Consider the following 17,473-nt stretch of genomic DNA (forward strand, 5'->3'; position numbering starts at 1 on the left):
TGACCCTCCGACAGTGCAGCACTCCCTCAGCACTGACCCTCCAACAATGCAGCACTCCCTCAGTACTGACCCTCCGACAGTGCTGCACTCCCTCAGCACTGACCCTCCAACAATGCAGCACTCCCTCAGCACTGACCCTCTGACACTGCAGCACTCCCTCAGTACTGACCCTCCAACAGTGCGGCACTCCCTCAGCACTGACCCTCCAACAGTGCGGCACTCCCTCAGCACTGACTCTCTGACAGTGCGACACTCCCTCAGCACTGACTCTCCGACAGTGCAGCACTCGCTCAGCACTGACCCTCCGACAGTGCAAAACTCCCTCAGCACTGACCCTCCGACAGTGCGGCACTCCCTCAGCACTGACCCTCCGACAGTGCAGAACTCACTCAGTACTGACCCTCCGACAGTGCAGCACTCGCTCAGCACTGACCCTCCGACAGTGCGGCACACCCTCAGCACTGACCTTCTGACATTGCAGCACTCCCTCAGTACTGACCCTCCGACAGTGCAGTACTCCCTCAGTACTGACCCTCTGACAGTGTAGCACTCACTCAGCACTGTCTCTCTGACACTGCGACACTCCCCCAGCACTGACCCTCCGACAGTGCGGCTCTCCCTCAGCACTGACCCTCCAACAGTGCAGTACTCCCTCAGCATTGACCCTCCGACAGTGCGGCACTCCCTCAGCACTGACCCTCTGACAGTGTAGCACTCACTCAGCATTGACCCTCTGACACTGTGGCACTCCCTCAGCACTGACCTTCTGACATTGCAGCACTCCCTCAGCACTGACCCTCCGACAGTGCAGCACTCCCTCAGTACTGACCCTCTGACAGTGTAGCACTCACTCAGCATTGACCCTCTGACACTGTGGCACTCCCTCAGCACTGACCTTCTGACATTGCAGCACTCCCTCAGTACTGACTCTCTGACAGTGCGGCACTCCCTCAGCACTGACCCTCTGACATTGCAGCACTCCCTCAGCCCTGACCCTCCGACAGTGCGGCACTCCCTCAGCACTGACCCTCCGACAGTGCGGCACTCCCTCAGCACTGACCCTCTGACATTGCAGCACTCCCTCAGCCCTGACCCTCCGACAGTGCGGCACTCCCTCAGCACTGACCCTCCGACAGTGCGGCACTCCCTCAGCACTGACCCATATACTTATGTAGGTTATGATTTGCCTGGATAAAGTGCAAAACAATACTTTTCACTGCATCAGCAATCAACTCAAATTAAATTCTTGTGTTCCCATGTAGGAGCTGCCTATTTCTTTAAGGGGAAGGATTACTGGAAAGTGACACACAGTAACATGCAAGTGGACCCTGGGTATCCGAAGTCCGTGGCCAGGGATTGGCTGGTGTGCAGCGAGATGCAGGCGGACTCATCGATTTCCGAGCACACCCGTTCCAGAGCCCGAACGGGTCGGGGTCATCATGATGAAAGCCAGTCGGGAGATGAGAAAAGGAATTGCTCCTGTACATCTAAGGCTGGGATGTCTCGAGCCGCCATTGCATTGAGCTGGAAGGTGAAGCTGGCTGTTAGTTCTGTGGTGTTAGCCTGGCTGGGGTTGGATTAATGGACTGCATCAACTTCAACAGCAGCAGCTTCATGAGGCAGCATTGACTATATCAGAGTCAATCGTCATTGACTCACCAGGAGGAGGCTGGGTCATTACTTAACCTCCACTTAACCAAAACAGAACGCTGTGCCAAGTCCAACTGGAACTTTTCACTCTGCGTGGATTCATGGTGAATCAGCATTTTTTAAAAAGAAAATGAAGGAATTTCATGGAGAGTGTTCTTTATCATTGAAGAAAGTCCAAACAATTTATTTTTTTAACACAAAAAATACAGAGTAGTTGTGAGGACCTTTGTATGGCTATGATTAAGAAGAGTTTACTGGCATTTGTTTTCTCAGTATTATAAAATCAGGTGTTAATCAATGTTATTCATATTTATTTCGATACGTTTTCATTCACTTTTCCTTTGGCACTCAAAGCTGTTTTAAACAATGTTGCCTGTCAGCAGACGATGTGCTCTCTCCCCGAACACACCCAGACCTGGCTGACTGACTGGATGCTGTGGTGAGATTTCACTGGCAAGCAATGTTAATGAATCCTAACTGAGACCAAGGCCTGCTTACTAACCTACATTAGCTCCTGCCTGGTAATGCCTCAATGTTAGAACAGACGTATATAGGAAATAGAAGCAGGTGGATTACTTAGGGTATATGGGCACAGAAAGAGGCCATTTGGCCAACCAGTCCTTGCCAATGTTTAAACCCACTTGAGCCCCCTTCCATCATTCCTCACTTAAATCTATCAACGCGGCTTGTCCAGCTTAACCCTTAAAGCATCCATTTGCCTTAATTGTTCCTACCATTTCCCTCTTAACCATCGTGCTTCCTACATCATCAAAGGGCTCCAATAAATTTGTCAGACACAATTTCCCTTTCACAAAACCGTGTCGACTCTGTCTGATTAAATTACCACTTTCAAAGTGTCCCATTTCCTTAATAATAAACTCAAACATTAATTCAATGGCAAATATTCGGCAAACTGTTCTCTGTTGTTTGTCTCCCTCCTTTCTTGAATAGAGGTGTTACATTTACAGTTTTCCAATCTACAGAGTCTTTTTCAGAATCTAGAGATCTTTGGAAGATTATAACCAATGCATTCACAAATTACTTTAAGAACCTAGGACACAGGTCATCATATTGAGGGAACCCGTTAATTTTCAGTCCCAGGAAGAGCCTGAGGCTACTTTGATGGTGACAATGGCCATTTTGGGTTTCTTGCTCTCTTCATCCCTCTAACATTCTGCTACTGATGGAATAGATTTACTGTCTTGTCCACAGTCTCCGCCATTTTCTTGCTTCCATTTTTAATTCCTCTCAACCTTACTTTGGATGCTCTCTTTCATATATACAAGTAGAAGCTCTTACTGCCTGTTTTTATATTTCTTGCTAGCTTACTCTCACAGTCTCATGTCCCCTCCATATTTTTAGTTATCCTTTGCTGGTTTCAGGAGTATTCCCAATCTCTGACCTACCAGTAATCTTCACAACACTACATGCTTTTTCTGTCAATTTGATGCCATTCTTAACTTGCTCAATTAAGAAATTTCTAATAATCTTTGATATGTTGTCACTGTTCCTCCTTGCAGATGTCCAATAGGAAGGAATTGAGAGTCTGAAACTGATTCTCAAGAAGCTTTTCAATAAAATAAGTTCTCAGGATATGTATTTCAGAACCTTGACAATGTCTCCTTGACTCATGTTAGTCCATCCTATTCTCTATCTGATTTTATTCTTTGTCACAGTTTGATACTGTTTAGGAGACAGCTTAAGGGTTAATCAAATTGGTGTGAGACTGGAGTCACATGTTGGCTAGATTGGTTAAGAAGGGGAGGTAAAGGACGCACCTGAACCAGTTAGGACTTTGAAAAGGTAGCGACAGTAAGAAGGATGGTTTTGGATGAGAGCAGGATATGGACAGGCAGATCAGTGGCAGATGAAATTTAATCCTGATCGATGTAAGGTGATATACTTTGGAAGAAGTAACCAGACAAGGGAGCACTCAGTGAATGACAGGAAAGTAAGAAGCTCAGAGGGAACAGAGGAATCTGAGGCTGTTTCTCCACAGATATCTGAAGCAGGCAAATGAAATGCTTGCCTTAGTCAGTCATGCTATAGATTATAAGAGCAGGGAGGTTATGTTGGAATTGGACAGGTGTTTGGTTAGGTCAGAATTGGAGTACTGTGTGCAGTTCTGGTCCCCATGCTGTTTGAAGGATGTTGAATTGAATTAGTTTTATTGTCACATAGACTCAAATGAATGCAGTGAAAAGTTTTCAGATACTTTAGATCAAATTCATAAGAAACAAAAGAAAATTAGAAAAGTGAAGAAATAAATTATAGGTGACAGGAATAAATTAGAAAAATAAAATGTTCAGAATATCCATCTTTCCAACCCAGTCCCTGCCAGACCCTAATCTCATGAAGATCTCCACTACCAGCACCTCACCTCCACCTGCACTGGACCCTCCAACGTAGGAGTCGCCCCACTTTAGGCGTTATCTCTTCACTGCTGGGTCCACAACACAGATTCCCCGGGTCCTTTGCCAGGCCAGGCCACTACTAGGCAACAAGTCCCACTTTGGCTGTAGATGTCACGCTGCCAGCACCGCCATCTTGAAGAGACCCCTGCCGCCTAAACAAAAGACCAAAAGAGAAGGAAATAAAGCGAAAGAGCAGAAGCAAAACTAAAACAAAGAAGGAGAGCAGATGGGAGTGCACAGGCCACAGGCGAGAGATCACACGCAGCCCTGGAACTCTGCTGCCATCTTGCCCTGAAGGGAATACAGAGGAGATTCACCAGGATACAGACTGGGATGGAGCATCTTAGCGATGGAGGGAGGCTGGATAAGCTCAGGCTGTTTTCTTCAGAGCAGAGAAGGCTGAGGGGGAGCCCTGAAAGTGGTGAAGAAGGTTATGAGGGACTGAGAGAAGGTGGATAGAAAGCAGCTGTTCTCCTTTGTCAAAGGGTCAAGAACAAAGGGTGCATCATTCTAAGGTGAAAAGCAGGAGGTTTCAAAGGGAGTTGAACATGTTTTCACCCAGAGGTTGGTGAGAATCTGGAATGCATTGCCTGGTGGGGATCTGAGGTGGAAAATCTCACAAACATTAAAAAGTATTTGGCCGAGCACTTGAAATGTCAGAACATTCAAGGATACAGGCTCAGTGCGAGACACTAGGACCCATGTAGGTTCAGTATATTTTTGTCAGTACAGACTTGATGGGTCAAAGAGCCTAATCTGTACTGTATGAGTCGATGATTTTATTAGAATCCATGCTCACTTCCACCAGTAACTGATATATATCCAATGATATTCAAACTGACAAGACACCGCTGTGGGATTTGAACTCGTAGTTTGCTAGATTGCTGCATAACTCCTACACTGTGTGTGGGAAACAAAAAGAGAAATTGCTGAAAAATCTCATTGGGTCTGGTGGCGTCTGTGGAGAGAAATCACAGTTAACATTTCGGGTCCAGTCACTTTTCTTCAGAACTGAAGAACTTCGGAATCCCAGGATGATCCTGGTGGGGTTCGGCCAGTATTTGAAAGCGACCTTTGCTCTGGGCAATCTCTCTCACTGCCCATAATAAATGCCATCCTTTATGGTGATTTGGTCTCGCCAGGCCCGGAAAGGTTTCAATTCTGGTCCTTTTGTTTCCCCCGTCCGTTTTAGTGTTACCAGGACCAGATCTTTGTTGCGTCCACGGTCTGATATTGTCAGCAGTAACTGGGAGGGTGTCCTGAAAACTAGAACAGAACTGTTCCAGAGGCAGCAGCACCCGTGGTGTATCTACCAGCAGGAAGCAGCTCAAGGCATCTGCATTTGCTACTTGGCCTCCCAGCCTGTGTTCCAATTTGTAATTGTACGCACTTGGCATTCAGCCCATCACGAACTCGAATGGAAGCTATGGGCAACAAGGCCTTGATCTCTCTGAGTATCCCTAGCAGGGGCTTGTGGTCTGGTACTATGACAAATCTACATCTGTAAAGGCATTGGTGGAACTTTCTCACACCAAAGATGACCGTCAAACGTTCCTTCTCTATCCGGTATATCTTCATTCAGCATCAGCCAAAGTCCGGGAAGCACGTGCTATTGGTTGTTCCTCTCCATTGGGTCACCTGTGAGCCAACACTACCCCGATGCCGTACAGGGAGGCATCGCATGTCAGCACCAGGTATTGCTTGGGATCATAGTGTGCCAACATCTTAGAGGATGACGGCTGCTTCTTCACTTCCCAAGAGGATAGGTCTTGGCTACAGGACCATTTCCAAGGCTGACACTTTTTCAATAGCAGCTGTAAGGGTAGCAGGATGAAAGTGAGATTATGTATGAACTTTCCATAAAAATTCACCAATCCAAGGAAAGACCATGCTCTGGTACAGACGTGGGAGCTGGGGTATCTTTGATCATCCTCACTTTATCTTCTACTGTGTGTAACCCTGTTGTGTCAACTCTGTAACCCAAGTAGGTTATTTGGGGTGCTTAGAATACACATTTTTCCCTTCTAAGGCGTATGCCTGTCTTTGAGAAACACCTATGGACTCTGTCCAAGTTCTCTAATTGGCCTTATTGGTTTTCCCAGTTATTAGCCCACCATCCAGATGAATGGAAACCTGGGATAGCCCTTATAAAATGTTCTCCACCATCTGCTGAAAATTTGCACAGGCACGAAAAGGCAGTCTCGTTTTTTGGTACAAACCCTTATGGGTATTAAATGTAGCATTCTTCTGGGAATCCTCATCTAAGCACAATTGCAGGTACATATGGTTCATGTCCAGCTTTGTGATGGACAGCAACTCGGCCAGCTTGGGGTACACGTCCTCTGTGTGAGAAATTGGGTATTTATCCAGCTGCGGTTTACCACTTGGTTTAAGTCCCCACAAAGGCGAACCAAGCCATCAGGCTTCACAAGGAGAAAGTGAGGTCTGCAGATGCTGGAGATCAGAGCTGAAAATGTGTTGCTGGAAAAGCACAGCAGGTCAGGCAGCATCCAAGGAGCAGGAGAATCGACGTTTCGGGCATAAGCCCTTCTTCAGGAATCAGGCTTCTGACCGGTGCTGCCCATTCCACCAACTGTGCCGGTTTGATGATTCCTTCACTTTTCAGCCTCCTGATTTCTGCCTCTACATTTACCAAAAGGCAAATGGCACTTGGTGGGCCTTGCAGAATCATGGGATTGCTTCCTGGTCAACTGGCAAAGTGGCCTTGTCTCATTTGATAGTCCCTAGTCCTTCCTGAAAAACCTCGGGTATTTAATCAGGACTCCACTCAGGCTGCCATTCTAATTGAAAATCAATCAAGGTGAATCTTTCTCAACCAATTTCACCAAGTCATGCCTGGGCCTAGGTGTTTTACTACAATCAGCGATAACTGATCCAGCTGCTTCTCATATGAGACTTGAACTGAATATTATGTAACTCATCTGCTCCACTTGCTACATTTTCTCATGACAAAGCTAGTTGTCAGGTATGTTTGAAGTCCAGTGGGGCTTTTGCATGGTTACATCATTAATCCCTTCCACCAATTGGTCTCTCAGCATCTCATTAAGGGTTAAACCAAAGTCACACGCCTCTGCCAGTCATCTTAACCTCATGAAAAATCCTGATACAGATTCCCCCGGCTCTCGAATTGCTGAGTAAAAGTGAAAGTGTCTCAGAATTAGAGGAGGCTTGGAGTCATAATATTCCTCAACTAAATCCGTCAGCGCTTGAAAGGTTTTAGTATCTGGCGCCTCAGGAAACATTGGGCTCCTAATAACCGAAAAAGCTGTGAGACCACAAGCTGTCAGGAGAATTACTTGTTGCTTTTCATCTGCCCCCAATGTTATTTGCCAGAAAAAATAATGCATTCTTACCACACACTGAACCCAGTCTTCGACAGCAGGATTGAACAATTCAGGCTTCTCAAATAACAACATGATGCCAGAAATGCTTATCCCAACTCAAAGACAACCATTGTGATTGAATTTCTTCAGCAGCATTTTTTTTTCTCGCTGCCACTGAATTAATTCCACAGAGGCCAGTATCCCATCACCAAGTCCCCCCTTTTTTACACGGGGAGAGTCCTTAACACTGATCCAGCTCCCTCAGAGCCAGCTCTCAGAGTGAACAGGACCTCTGACACTCCTGTTTATTTTTTCTTTTTTTTCTTTCTTTTTTCTTCTTGTTCTATCGCCTAACTGTGGTAGTGATTATTTTCCCCAGCACCCATGGTGTGTGTGTGCAGGTGTGAGACACAGTGAGAGACACAAGGTACACGAATCTTTATTCAGTTTCCACCACCAGGAAAAAAGGAAACACCCGAGTGGCCAGTGACAAGCAGTGCCCTTCACAAAAGGCAATGCTGTGTGATCATACAGTGAAGGGGAGGGCAGGGATTAAATCAAAATAGAATTGGAGGGGGAAATAATACACTCCACACCCTGCGGCGCCCACCTCTCCCTGAACAACTCCAGGGTATCAGTGGATGCATTCCTGTTTATTTTTTTTTGTGAATAGAACGACACTCCTGTTTATTTTTTTTCTTCTTTTTCTATTACCCACACCCGACCACCTAACCACGGTAGTGCTTATATTTTCCCCCAGCACCCATGTTGTGTGTGTGCAGGTGTGAGACACAGTGAAAGACTCAAGGTGTACAAACCTTTATTCAAATTTCCACCACCAGGAAGAAAGGAAACACCCGAGTGGCCAGTGATAAGCAGTGCCCTTCACATCAAAGGGCACACTCCTGTTTATATCTGTCAGCCAGGACTCCCTGATTGGACCAGGTTAACAGCCCCAGTCAGGGAACTCAGATTCTATGAAGTCCACCTGGCTGACCTCGTTGTAATCAGTACGACTCTCTTTCCTGTCCTTCTCGAATTGAAGACTGGACCAACCTCCGTTGATATTGGAAACAAAACAGACGAGAACCTGGGGCAGGTGGACTTGTATTTGTCCTTCCTCCTCTCTTTCTCCCTCTCTCTCTCTCCAGTACCTGTCACAGAGAGTCATGATTACTAACTGTCACAGCAGGAGCAAAGCAAGGAGCCTTGTTGGAATCCCTTGATGGCCTGTTGAGAGTACTCAGTGATTTAGAATGTGGCTGTGGTTGTGTGGGAGGTTGTGCCTAGTCTGACACTCTGGGTACCAGTTACTAAGTTTCACAGCATCATTCCAGTGAATAACAGCAGAAACAGGCAGACTTGTCACCTTCTGTGGGATCTTGCTGTGTGCAATTAACTGCAGTGCCTGTCCTTCATTGTACATGAAATGTGTTCGAATATGTCTGAGCAATGTCATTAAAGTGCTTTATAGAAATGACATGCATGTCCCTTGAGTCTGCTTTCTTCATTGTCACTTGGATTTTCTGGCTCAGAGTCAGAGGCTGGATGTGTGCCCCTTTGCTACACTGCATCATTCTCGGGTGGCTGAAATTTGCCACGACATGCTGATTTTCAAGGTGGAAATAAGAGGCAAAAAGGTGTGATTTACAAAGCCAACATTGCTCTTCCCAAAGGTTATCGGCAGCCTGTCGAATTCGGGAATGTCGAGAGCTTTTAAAATAGGCACTCGGCCTCTTGAAGATTCAAAAGCTGATTTTGGACAGACAGAGGCCTAGTGATAATGTCACTGGGCTGATAACACAAATAATGCAATCTCCAGGCTACTTCATTCTAATTTTAATTAGCAGCGATGGATGTTTTTAACAGTATTTTTGTGCTCTCAGCAAAAGTGCCTACTAAATTAGAAAAATTTCAAACTTTACTTATAAAGTGTTTCAGATTGAATAACAAATCTTTGAAGTAAATTGAGATTTAGAGTTTATCTTAAACCACGTAAGCTCAAGCTTCAACTTTAGGTGACTTCTACGTTTTGGGTATTTTATTATGTCAAGAGCCCTATATAAGTTATTTGTTTTCAAACAGTAACTTTTTGAGTTAAAGTGATTCTTTGAAAACAAAAAATCAAATCTTTTTCGATGTTGAAGTATTTCTCCAACTGGCTGTGATCTGAATAATGCTAACAGTGGGTATTGGGACATGCATGGCTCAAACTAACCTTCCCTTCCTACTACATGCCAACATGGAGTTTACTATTCCAACCTTAGAAAAGCTACGCCAATACAGACCGGATCATTTCAGGATATCTAGCAGGTGTGGACAAGTTGGACCGAAGGGTCTGTTATTGTGCTGTAAAACTCTGTGATCTGAGGATAATGGGTTTGAATCTCACCATGTCTGATGGCGAATTCAATAAAAATCTGAAGTTAATAGCTAGTCTAAAAGTGACGGTGTAGCTATTGTTGATTGTTGTAAAAACCCACCTGGTTTGCAAGTATTCTTTAGGGAAGGAAATCTGCCATCCTTACCTGATCTGGCATACAAGTGACTCTGGACCCACTGCAATGTGGCTGACTCTCAACTGCCCTCTGAGCATTTAGGAATGGGCAATAAATGCTGGCCCATCCAGTGACATCCAAATTCTATGAATAAACAAAGATAAGTAACTCAAATTAAATCAGGATTACCAGCACTACGTGGAAGCTAACCAATAGTCCTTGAGCCCTCCTGTCAATGGTGGAGGAACAGCACCTCCACTGGAAGGGGTTTGTAACTGCAGCATGATACATTTCTGTGGATAGATTGATTCTATTGCAATCATAGAGACAGTAAATTACAATGGCAAAGTTGATAGGACATGGACAGGTGTGAATGTATATGTCTATGTTTCTTCTCATAATTTAAAATAAAACACATATCATTTCATATGCAACAACTGCAGGAATCCAAACCTGAACTTCCATGATTCAGACACTATACTGTGTATAATCCCCAGTGCGGGAAAGGAAATTGAGCTCAATCCTCAAAATAAAAGCAGAATGATCTAAAATACAGTGCACAGAGATATTTAAATTGGTTAAATTGTTGATCTTGACATTAATTAATAAAAGGAAAATTTTACAGGGCTAGAAAGGACAAGAGAGTTGGGGATGGCGGACCAAGGGAAATGGGTTATTTGGCAAGTCCTTCAAAGAGCTTGCAGAGCCTCAATGGGTGAATGGCCTCCTACTGTACCATGCCAGTGAATTCCTAATCACTATTTGTAGGGCAGTTTTCGCATTTACTCTGTGAAATTGGGGCAAACTGTAATTGTCTGTGACAATGAGATTAGTTTTTAAAAGGAAGGATTTTTTCATTGGACAGTCACTTCGGCGTGTAATGGGGAGATTCTTGGTGCAGTTAAGCATTCAATCCTGTCAGTGTTCTCAAAGAATGTAAAATGGTTTCAAAAACAACACACTTGTATGGAGGAAAGCGCAGCATTTGTCTATTTTGCGGCGCCGTCTAATCCCTTTATTTTGTGAAGGTGCAATGACCTTTTCTGGGTTACATTCCCTGGGTGTCAACTCTTTTCCAGTGTCTCATATTCCTGGCAACCCAGTCATCGGGATTGTTGGCTGAAATGTGAACCTCCCAAACCAGGTTCAGACTGAGGGATGTAGAAATTACTGAAACACCCCCTCCTCCCCACCCCCATTCCCCACCAAGAGTGATCTCACATCGCCAGGAATTTAACATCAATTTTCAGAAAACTGCTGCGGAAAGAAAGATTGGTGACACATAACCCAACCTCCACTCCCGGCACCTTCTCCTGCAACCGCAAGAAATGTAAAACTTGCGCCCACACCTCCCCCCTTACTTCCCTCCAAGGCCCAAAGGGATCCTTCCATATCCGCCACAAATTCACCTGCACCTCCACACGCATCATTTATTGCAACCGCTGCACCCGATGTAGCCTCCTCTATATTGGAGAGACAGGCCGCCTACTTGCGGAACGTTTCAGAGAACACCTCTGGGACACCTCACAACCTTTAAGAAGTACTTGCATGGTCACCTGAAGGATCATAAGATTCGGAGCTATGCGCCAAGTGTGAGAAAGTGGGACTGGTGTGGATTTAATGTGGTTTCAGATGAAGCAAACAAAGCAGTTGGCAAAATCCAGTGCTCAGAATAAGAAAAGTATTATTTAATCAGAGAATATGATCAAAGGCTGGCTGGGATTGAGGCTGAGACATTGCTGGGACCTCTCCAGTTGCTGTTCATGCATTCGCCACCAAGTGGTGCCAGAGAGACCCGGGAGCTCACTGTGTAATAATGGCCAATACAAGCTTGAATGTCCCATTGATGGAAAAAAGGCCATGCAGCCCATCAACCTTTTACTTCAGACTTCGACCACATATACCCCCTTCAGCCTCAGTGGCTCTATTCTCCTCACTCATTATCGGGCTCTATGCTTTCAGCTGCCTGGGCCTTTAGCTCTGGAATGTATCCATAACTATCTTGGCCTCTCTTCCTCCACAAAAACACTCCACAAAACCTGCCCCTTGGATCATGGTTTATTGGTCACTGACCTAATATACTCATGTGTCTCAGTGTGAAATCTTGTTTGGCAGTTACTTCCAAGAAGAATGTGGGGATGTTTACGGGTGGCATGGTGGCTCAGTGGTTAGCATGGCTGCCTCACAGCACCAGGGTCCCAGGTTCAATTCTAGCCTCAGGCAACTGTCTGTGTGGAGTTTGCACATTCTCCTCACATCTGAGTGGGTTTGCCCTGGTTTCCTCCCACAGTCCACAGATGTGTGGGTCAGGTGAATTGGCCATGCTGAATTGCCCATAGTGTTAAGTGCATTAGTCAGAGGGAAATGGGTCTGGGTAGGTTACTGTTCGGTGTGGACTGGTTGGGCTGAAGGGCCTGTTTCCACACTGTAGAGAATCTAATCTAACTTTCTGACATTAAATGCACTGTACAAATTCATGTATTATGTTTGATAGACATCCCTGAAGGAATGTAAAAGAACTTACATTTCCATAGCACCTTCGTGCAGCCTTGTGAATTATACTGAAGTGTCATCGCTAAAATGATATTGGAAAACAGCGAGGCCCAGAATCAGGAAATAATAGAAATGCTCATGTAGTCCTTCTCCGTTTTGTTGTTTGAGGGAGAAATGTTGGCCAGTACCTGAAGAGAAATCTTTGAGCCACACCACCAGACTAAATCACTCGGTCAGTTTTGTTGTGGGATTTTCCTGTGTGAAAATTGACTACAAAAATACTATTTCATTGTCAGTAAAACATATTGGGACTGGCTGAGGTCATCACAATAAGACCATAAGAAATAGGAACAGCAGTAGGCCATTCGGCCCCTTGGACCTGTCCTGCTATCCAATAGAATCATGGCTGATCGAAGATTCCTCGCACCCAGTTCCCTGCCCTTTCCCTATAACCTTAGATTCGCCAACAGATCAAGAATCTATCTCAGCCTTAAATAGGACTCTACCCCCACAGCTCTCTGTGACAAAGAGTTCCAAAGACCCACATCCCTCTGAGAGAAGTAATCCCTCCTCATTTCAGTCTGAAATTGGTGCCCCTTTATTCTCAGACTGTGCCCTCTGGTCCTAGACTCTCCCATGAGGGGAAACAGCCTCTCAACATTGACCCTGTCAAGATCCTTAAGCATTTAAAATGTTTCAGTGAGATCACCTCTTATTTTTCTAAACCCCAGTGAGTAGACTTCAAACTGCCCTTTTAAGAGAGCTGGTCAGGTGACCTGGGTCCAGTCTAGAACCTGCTAAGGAGGTGTGAGCATCGTTAATTAAGTGCTCCTGTTCAGCTTCACCATTTTTCTCCTTGGTATATTGTTCTAAAGGATGCACTTACCTAATATCAACCTGTTTAAACTTTGCTTGTTAAGACAATCCCTCCATTCTGGAATCACTCTTGTGAACCTTCTTTGAAATGCCTCCAATGAAAAAATATCTTTCCTTAAATAAGGGGACTCTGAAACTCAAATAACTTCACAGAGGCCAGTATCCCGTCACTGAGTCCCCCTTTATTTACACGGGGAGAGTCCCTGACCCTGATCCAGCTCCCTCAGAGCCAGCTCTCAGAGTGAACAGAACCTCTGACATTCCCGTTTCTATCTGTCAGCCAGGGCTCCCTGATTGGACCAGATAAACAGCCCCAGGACTTTGTCACAATCAGAACAGAAACTGTCACAGTACTCCTAATGTGGTCTCATCTACACCTTGTACAGTTGCAGGTGCTATAGAAATGCATATAGAAATTCTTTCCTTCATCTTCATGGGGAAATAATGATTGCCTTGATCTGATTACATTGAACAAGTATGAAGGAATATTTGTAATCACAGTGTTTGTCCAGTTTTATCTCATTTGAGTTAAGGAAATGTTGGTATTTTGGCCAAGAAATCCAATGTGTTTTCAATAATTATTCTAATTAACACACACGTGCTGCAAGTTAAAGGTGTAGAGTCATACAGCATGGAAACAGACCCTTTGGTCTAAATTGTCCATGCTGACCAGGTTTCCCAGTGTTCTAGACTCTGCAGTAAGCAGGAAGTGCTTCTCAATATTGACCCCGTCACCTCGTAAAGAATTTTATATCCTCCAATATGATCAATCACCTCTCATTCTTCTAAACACATGCCAGTGTAAGCCTGTTCCACTCAATCATCCCTCATTGCATAGCTCACTTGCTTATTCCATTTTGTCTTCATTGAAGGGATTTAGGGATATAGGAACAGGAGTAGGCCATTCAGCCCATCAAATCTGCCCCACTATACAAAATGATCATTTTACTGACTGTAACGGGCTCAGCCAGGTGGACCTCATAGAATAGGAGTTCCCTGATTGGGGCTGTTAATCTGGTCCAATCAGGGAGCCCTGGCTGACAGATATAAACAGGCGTGTCGGTGGTTCTGTTCACTCTGAGAGCTGGCTCTGAGGGAGCTGGATCAGTGTCTAGGACGCTCCCCACATAAATAAAGGGGGAACTGGTGACGGGGGTGAAGTCACTTCAATTATGGTTGATCAAACACTTTCATGAATTTTATCCACCGTGTTCCCATTACCCCGTACCCCACTAGGAATCAGAAATCAGTGAATGTCTGCCTTAAACAGACTCAAAGCCTGAGCTTCTACAGCCCTCTGTGGGAGAGAATTCCAAACAGTCACAATCTGCTGAGTAAAATGACACAGCAATAGACTATTCAGCTTCCCCAAACCCCAACCCCAGTCTTCCTCCCAACCTGTCAACATCTCCTTCCAACCCTTTCATGATGTCCACTGTAACTGTAACAATACCATTCCCCTCACCCATTCTCCAAGGGGGTGAGTTTCACTTTCTCACGACTCTCTTGGTAAAAATTGGTTGTATTCAGAGGTCCTGATTGGATTTCTTGGTGATGATCTTACACTGATGGCCTTTAACGTGGCTCCTCCCCACAGGATGAAAGGTTATCCCTTGCCTGTGTCATTAAAATCTTTCATCATTTTAAAGGCCTCCATTAAATCACCTTCAGTCTACTCATTTCAAGGAAAGAGAGCCCTACACTGTATCTCTCCTGATATATACATGCACTCTCAGATTACTGTAAATCCTTTACGTACCCAGGGCCACAATATCCTTATTAAAGCATTGGTAAGCCAAAATGGAGATGATGACCTAGTCGTGTTACCACTAAACTGTTAATCCAGAGACCTGGCTTCGAGTACCACTGCAGCAGATGGTGGAATTTGAATTCGATTAAAATTTGGAATTAAGAGTCTGATGATGACCACAAGTTGATTGTTAGAAAAACACATCTGGTTCACTAATGTCCTATAGGGAAGGAAACTGCCATCCTTACCTGGTCTGGCCTACATGTGACTCCAGACCCACAGCCATGTGGTTGACTCCCAACCTCAATCAGCGATGGGCAATAAACGTTTGTCTAGCCAGCGACACCCTCATCCTGTGAATGAATGCAAAGATTTCAGAATGCCCTTATTCTAGGCATTTTCCAATCCACAGTATTTGCAGAGTTCAGTTAACGTCTGTGTCATTTCCCTTAGTTCAAGATCAGGGTTCTGAAGATTTTTTTGCTTCTCATCATAGTTCCCGCTTCCCCTGTTTTAGAAAAATCCACAACAGAGGTTTTTTTATCGGGATTAAAAATTGGAAAAACAGTGCAATGTATACTTCATATTAATTTTATTTTACTTACGAAGTGTTAAGCTGTTACTGAGCAAACATTCACCAATTTTAAGCCGATATTCAAACCGATTCTCAGCTCAGTTAAAACACAAGAGTTCAGAATATCCCACAAGTCGGCCATTATTTTTCTTGATCAGGGATATGAAAGAGTTTCCCGTTGTCCCTAAGCCAGCTCCTCTCACTCTCAGTCCTGATCGTCATTCATGACATGACTACACTCTCACCAGAGCACCCCCCCGCCCCACCCCAACACAGGAAACTTGGCTAAAGAATACTCTGCAGATGTACCCAGCTTGAAGAAGCTGGCTGGAGCCGTTGTGTCTGAGCAGCGAAAACAGACTTTGGAGGAAATGAAATCTGCTGCTGTGTGGCTTTATCACAAGAGAAAAGATGGGGGCAGCAATAACAGGAAGGATACACTCTGCGGAGGAGTTTTTTTTATATAAATGCAGAGTCTGTGTGAACCAGAGACCGACTGTCTGGATGACTTCAGATCCATTCTGAGACATGCCTCATTTCAGTAGCAATTAGCTCTCAATGACACTATCATTCCTCAGCACCTGATTGGAAAGCTGAGTCTGCTGGGCCAGAATACCTCCCTCTGTAACTGGATCCTGGTCTTCTTGACTGGGAGTCCTCAGTCAGTCTGGATTGGGAACAGCATCTCCAACACCATCACACTGAGCACGGGGGCACCCCAGTGCTGTGTGCTCAGTCCACTGCTGTTCACCCTGCTGACACACAACTGTGCAGTGATGCCCAGCTCAAATCACATTATCAAGTTCACTGATGACACGACTGTAGTGGGTTTCATCAGCAGGAACAATGAGTCAGCTTACAGACAGGAGGTGCAGCGGCTAACAGACTGGTGCGGAGCCAACAACCTGTCTCTGAACGTGGACTAAACGAAAGAAATCATTGTTGACTTCAGGAAGGCACGGAGCAGCATCTCTACTTTCTGCACAGACTGAGGAAAGCCCATCTCCCACACCCTCATCCTCACCACATTCTACAGAGGGCTCATTGAGAGTACCCTGAGCTGGGGTACTCTCAAGCATCAGTGCTTGGTTCGGGAATTGTACCGCCTTGGATTGTAAGACCCTACAACGGATAGTGAGGACAGCTGAGGAAATCATCTGGGTCTCTCTCCCCTCCATTACTAACATTTACACCACACGCTGCATCCGAAAGGCTAAGAGGATTATGGAAGACCCCACACACCCCTCACTCAAACTCTTCGCCCTCCTGCCATCTGGCAGAAGATACCAGAGCATTCGGTCTCTCATGGCCAGACTGTGCAACAGTTTCTTCCCCCAAGCAATAAGGCTCCTTAACACTGTACAGTCACATTCTATTCCATCTGCAATTCTTTGCATGACTTTTTGAATTGTTGCTAAATTATTACACTGTAATTTGTCCACCACTGTGCCTATTGTCTTGTCAGGAGTTACTCTGCTGTCTTACATGTTTTGCACTTTTATATGCACTTTATGCTGCCCTCCGTATGACTATACACTTGTGTAATTTGTGTTGTCCATGTAGCATCTTGGTCCTGGAGGAATGCTGTCTCGTTTTTACTGTATCAGTTGTATATGGTAGAAATGACAAATCAAGTTCCTCTTGACTCTTGACTTGCATCCCTAGTGTGTACATGTGAAGGATATGTGTTTTGAGTGTGTATATGTTTGAGTGTGAGTTTGCACGTGTGTCTCTGAATGTTTTGAGTGTGCATGATTGAGTGTGTGTGCGTGTTTGAGTGTACACGAGCATAACTATATGTGTATAAGTGTGTTTATGAATGTGTTCGAGTGTTTTTAGGTTTCCATGTGTGTATGTTTGCGTGTGTGGGTTTA

At 45.0% G+C, this 17,473-nt stretch overlaps 1 protein-coding gene and 1 long non-coding RNA gene across 3 annotated transcripts in view; one reads left to right on the top strand and one right to left on the bottom strand.

The window, feature by feature from the left end:
• mmp17a (matrix metallopeptidase 17a) overlaps positions 1-7,998 on the top strand; it is a 110,731-nt gene extending 102,733 nt beyond the window's left edge. For both annotated transcript variants that reach the window (XM_087999857.1, XM_087999858.1), the window contains exon 10: positions 1,263-7,998. In XM_087999857.1, the coding sequence (XP_087855983.1) occupies positions 1,263-1,582 (320 nt within the window). In that variant the 3' untranslated portion in view covers positions 1,583-7,998. The remainder of the gene's footprint in view (positions 1-1,262) is intronic.
• Positions 7,999-8,438: 440 nt separating this feature from the next.
• LOC122562440 (uncharacterized) lies at positions 8,439-16,769 on the bottom strand. Its single transcript, XR_006315296.2, has 4 exons — positions 15,631-16,769; positions 15,274-15,533; positions 9,937-10,050; positions 8,439-8,562 (listed from the first exon to the last, which is right to left on the bottom strand). It is a non-coding gene; the product is annotated as an uncharacterized LOC122562440 (long non-coding RNA).
• Between the last annotated feature and the right edge of the window lie 704 nt (positions 16,770-17,473).

Source organism: Chiloscyllium plagiosum, unplaced genomic scaffold, assembly GCF_037043375.1.
Source record: "Chiloscyllium plagiosum isolate Xiang-an unplaced genomic scaffold, Cpla_swu_hap1 HiC_scaffold_24, whole genome shotgun sequence".
Lineage (NCBI taxonomy): Eukaryota > Metazoa > Chordata > Chondrichthyes > Orectolobiformes > Hemiscylliidae > Chiloscyllium > Chiloscyllium plagiosum.